Here is a 4,475-nt window from a genome sequence, read left to right on the forward strand (position 1 = left end):
CTGTAGCCTAGCCAACGCGTAGATGGCATTCATGCGATGGGCGAAAACGAGGAGAGGATTGTTGTACCTCTTGATCATCAATCCCCAAGCCAGCGAATAGTTCTCTTCCGTGAGCTGCATTTGGCGGATGTCATTATCGCGGTCCCTCGGCAGCGACTCCTTGAGAAAGTGCAACTTCTGCACGCTACTCAGATTGGCGTTGTTGTGGACCACATCTGGGGCATGTTCAGCCGCACTTCCGCATGGGCGCCCCCAGACAATGGCGGTGGAGGCGCACAAGCCTCTGGTCCAAGTTTGTCCAAATCGTCCGCGAAAGCGAAATATGCATCCATGTACCGCTCCTCGAACTCCGACTGGAAATCGTTCGTGGCATAGGCCGACACAGAAAATCCTTCCAGGTTCACGATCACTGAATCCGTCTCCCTATACGCGCTTCGTAACTCCTCGACTTGCTCCAGCCGTTTCTTCAGGTAAATCCTCGTTTTCCTCGATTGCGAATCCTTTTTAAAATTTTGCAACAGGGATTCCACGAACTGAAATCGATTCGCCTGCAAGTTAACCAACTGCTCCAAAGTAGGAGCATCCTATCCGGCTTTCATGTTGACCAGTGTAAAACCGAACTTCGCGCGCAACTCACCACCCCAAATAATAATTTAATAGAAAAACTCAGTAAATTTTATTTCGCACACAACTTGTCTACTTACTCAGTTATGTATACCAGAATCCACCCCAAGACGAAGCGAAGATCAACGACCGTCTCCAAAGTTAAACAAAACTGTCGTTTTGCGCCTATGTATCACAGTTCTCCTCTTCCGTGATTCGCAGAGCCGCCGGCCTGTAGTCTTGGTGCAGCTGCGATTTCGTTATGCACAAGAATCCAGCCCAAAAGAAGCGAAGAAAATGTCCAGAAACTTCCGTACCTGCGTCTATGTATCGCCGTTTTCTTTCTTCTTCACTTTTCGCGGTATGCAGAGCCGACTTGCAAACTTAACGCAGTTGCGATCTAACGGCGCTTATTTATACATAATTATGAATTCGATTATGTTTGCGATTGCAAGCTCCCCTCATGGATCACCATGTAAAGTTGTGTCCCCTTGTATTTGACTATCAAAGGATCATTGTAAGAGGGGCTCCCATGCAATGCAAAACACTAAACGGTAAATTCACAAAATTCACGTTTATTAGTACATATATAACATATGCAAATAGCGTCCCGCGTTAGATGCAACGTGCGCGTTCTCTCGCTTGCCGAAGACGACTGCTTTTGCCCTCTTCCCGCTTTCGTTCTCGCTCCCACGCATCGTCCCAAAGTGCGAGAGCGATCAGCTGATTGCTCTCCGCTCCCCGCTCCAAGCGTCAAGCACACTGGGACAAGCAGCAAACTTAACAGTCACTATCTGCATTTCGGTTACTTTCTGGGTAACTAACACTGTAACACTGTGTACGTGGTGTTCAACGTGTTTGGTTGGCTGCCTTTTCACTAGTTTTCCAGTAGATTTTCGAGTATGTATAATATAAGTAATTACCTAAGATTGGAAATGGGAGACCATTTGTTTTTTGTTTTAACGGAGCATTCCTGCAGCACCCGTTCCGACACAAACTGGCTTTTTATCTTAAGGCATTTAACCGGTATCGAAATGGCTTACAGTAGTCTGTACAAAATATATAGTTGAGAGCGAGCACGATATCTCAGTGAACGAATAACATTCTTCTACTTTAATTACGCGACCAAACGGCATGATTTTATTTATTCTAATACTCCTCAAGACTGACTTGCGATTCCAGAGCTCGGCTGTGATGGCTCTGCAAGAAGCTAGCGAAGCCTATCTGGTGGGCCTCTTTGAAGATACCAACTTGTGTGCCATTCATGCCAAGCGTGTCACCATCATGCCCAAGGACATCCAGTTGGCCCGGCGAATTCGTGGAGAGCGCGCTTAAGCTATGACTGCTTAAACTTACGGCCAATGCGCCATCTTTTCTAAAAATCGGTCCTTTTCAGGACCACAAATTACATTCAATGAGATAAATTTTTCTTCTACCGGCTTCTAAAAATGTTATATTGTTAACTTAATTTTAATTTTTAAAAAATTATTCGGGTCAAGGATGGGGACATAGTGAACATAAATCACTATTATACGAGAGAATGTTTTGTAGGTCAGGGATAATGATTTTCAATCACCAGTAATAAGTTGAACAAATGTTAAAAACATTTAAAAATAATTGAGATACATCGATAAAATCATTATTTTTGAAAAAAAACAAATTTTTTTTAAAAATTTTTTTATTTTTTTTTTTTTTTTTTTTTTTTTCTTCATAAGAACTTTTTTTTTAATATTCGACAAGAAGTCAAAATACAATAAGATGAAATAAACAAATTTCTGAATTTTACTATTTGGTTTATAAAAAAATGCCACAAGACTACAAAGTATATTGGCATATTTGAAAGGGGAAGGCTGTATGGGACAAACATGACCATTTTCAACCAACATTAAAAAATCGAAATAATGTTAAAACCATTCTCGAAACAAATCACCAGCGTTTATAAACTCATTATTTATTAATTTAATCAATAAAAATAATTAAAAATACATATTTTCTATTTTTTTATTGATGTAGACTTCAGAGCGACTTCATCGCTGCTTACATATGGGACACAAATTAGCATATTTTGGACAAACTATAACGAAACATGACTAACAATTTTAATAAACGAATGCAGATGGATAATTTAAGCAAGCAATTAGCAAAAAAAATATACAATTTTTAAATATTTTTATTTTTTACGGTACGAAAACTATTGCCGAATATAACCTGAAAGCCAACTTTTTATGTAGCCAAGAGTCAACTTGAAAGCAACTTTAAAATACCAAAATGAAAGATAACTGATAACATTTATTCTAATTCTCATAGTAAAAGGTTTAAATATTAATATTTAATATTAACTTGTAGAAAATGTTTGAGATTTCTTATTTTAAAATATATTTTTATATAAATTGTACAAGTTACAAATGTCAATGTTCAAATTCCTATAGCAATAAAAAATCAACCGAATCAAATATTAACATGTTGTAACGGCCAAAGTCTTAATGAATTATTTAAGAATGTATAAATATAAAAACATAGTTTGAAATAATGATTTTAATCATTAAAAATAATAAAATAAGTTTGCACTTCAAGCAAACATCAACGGCGTATATGACTGATGGCAGACCCATAGTTTAAGTGCTCTCCTCCTCGATTCTCATCCGAGCGAAGGAGGTCGGTATCAATCGCGCGCGCCGTTTTCTAAACAAAAAAGTGTGTTTAAGTGAAAGAAATGTCTGATTCTGCTGCTGCAACGTCCGCTTCTCCGGTGGCTGCCCCACCAGCGCCAGTTGAAAAGAAGGTGTCCACCAAAAAATCATCTGGATCCGCTACTACAAAGGCCAAGAAGGCTGCTGCACCGCCATCGCATCCGCCAACTCAACAAATGGTGGACGCTTCCTCATCACTTCTGGCCATTAAGAAATATATCACTGCCACCTACAAATGTGATGCACAGAAGCTGGCTCCATTCATCAAGAAGTACTTGAAATCAGCCGTGGTCAATGGAAAGCTGATTCAAACAAAGGGAAAGGGAGCATCCGGGTCATTCAAACTGTCAGCCTCGGCCAAAAAGGATCCCAAGCCGAAGGTTGCGTCTGCTGAAAAGAAAGTGAAAAGCAAAAAGATAGCTACAAAGAAAACTGGAGCCACCGCCAAGAAAGCTACCGCCGGAGGTGCTGAGAAGAAGCCCAAACCTAAGAAGTCGGTGGCCACCAAAAAGACTGCCGAAAAGAAGAAAACCGAAAAGGCAAAGGCCAAGGATGCCAAGAAAACTGGAGCTGTTAAGGCAAAGCCAGCGACAACAGCAACAAAGGCCAAATCGACCGCAGCGAAGCCGAAGGCGGTCAAAGCACCAAAAGCCAAACCAGCGGCGTCAGCTAAGCCCAAAAAAGTTGTGAAAAAACCAACTGCTCCTGCTACCGCTAAGAAGCCAAAAGCAAAAACTACGGCTGCCAAGAAGTAAATTGTGAAAGAGTACCCTGGTACACACTCGCAATCTTGATTTTAGATTTCGAAATCTGAAATTAGTTCAAACAAGCCCTTTTCAGGGCTACAAATTTTGTTAACTAGAAAAAAAAGATGGTGGCGAGCCGGTGTCCCCGCGTAACCGGTGTCCCCGGTGGGACTTTGTTCTCCGGCCAGCTCTCCTCCTCGTCTGAAATGAGGATAGCTGTCCACTCCCGTTGCTATTCGTCACACGAGCTCAGCTCCAGGACTTCCGTGTCGGAGATTCGGCGTAGTGGCTTCCGGCTGATGCTGTGGGAACGACTCGATCTCTAGTTGAAAATCGTCCAGCTCTCCCTCCCCTTCCGCCTCGAAGTGTGAGGCCATCGTTTCTTCCAACGTGAGTCCCCCGCACCACGCGGGACTGATGGTTGGAGATTGTGTCT

At 41.6% G+C, this 4,475-nt stretch overlaps 1 protein-coding gene across 1 annotated transcript; it reads left to right on the forward strand.

Moving 5' to 3' along the window:
* The first annotated feature begins 3,266 nt into the window (after positions 1-3,266).
* Positions 3,267-4,119, forward strand: LOC108103380 (histone H1-like). The gene has a single exon (XM_041817886.1). The coding sequence runs from the start codon at positions 3,317-3,319 to the stop codon at positions 4,046-4,048; it is 732 nt and encodes a 243-aa protein (XP_041673820.1). The 5' UTR covers positions 3,267-3,316; the 3' UTR covers positions 4,049-4,119.
* Positions 4,120-4,475: the final 356 nt, after the last annotated feature.

This window comes from Drosophila eugracilis, unplaced genomic scaffold, assembly GCF_018153835.1.
Source record: "Drosophila eugracilis isolate 14026-0451.02 unplaced genomic scaffold, ASM1815383v1 contig_2065, whole genome shotgun sequence".
Classification (NCBI taxonomy): Eukaryota; Metazoa; Arthropoda; class Insecta; order Diptera; family Drosophilidae; genus Drosophila; species Drosophila eugracilis.

Coding starts and splice junctions, on each gene's coding strand:
- LOC108103380 (XM_041817886.1), top strand. CDS start 3,317: ATGTCTGATTCTGCTGCTGCAACGTCCGCTTCTCCGGTGGCTGCCCCA.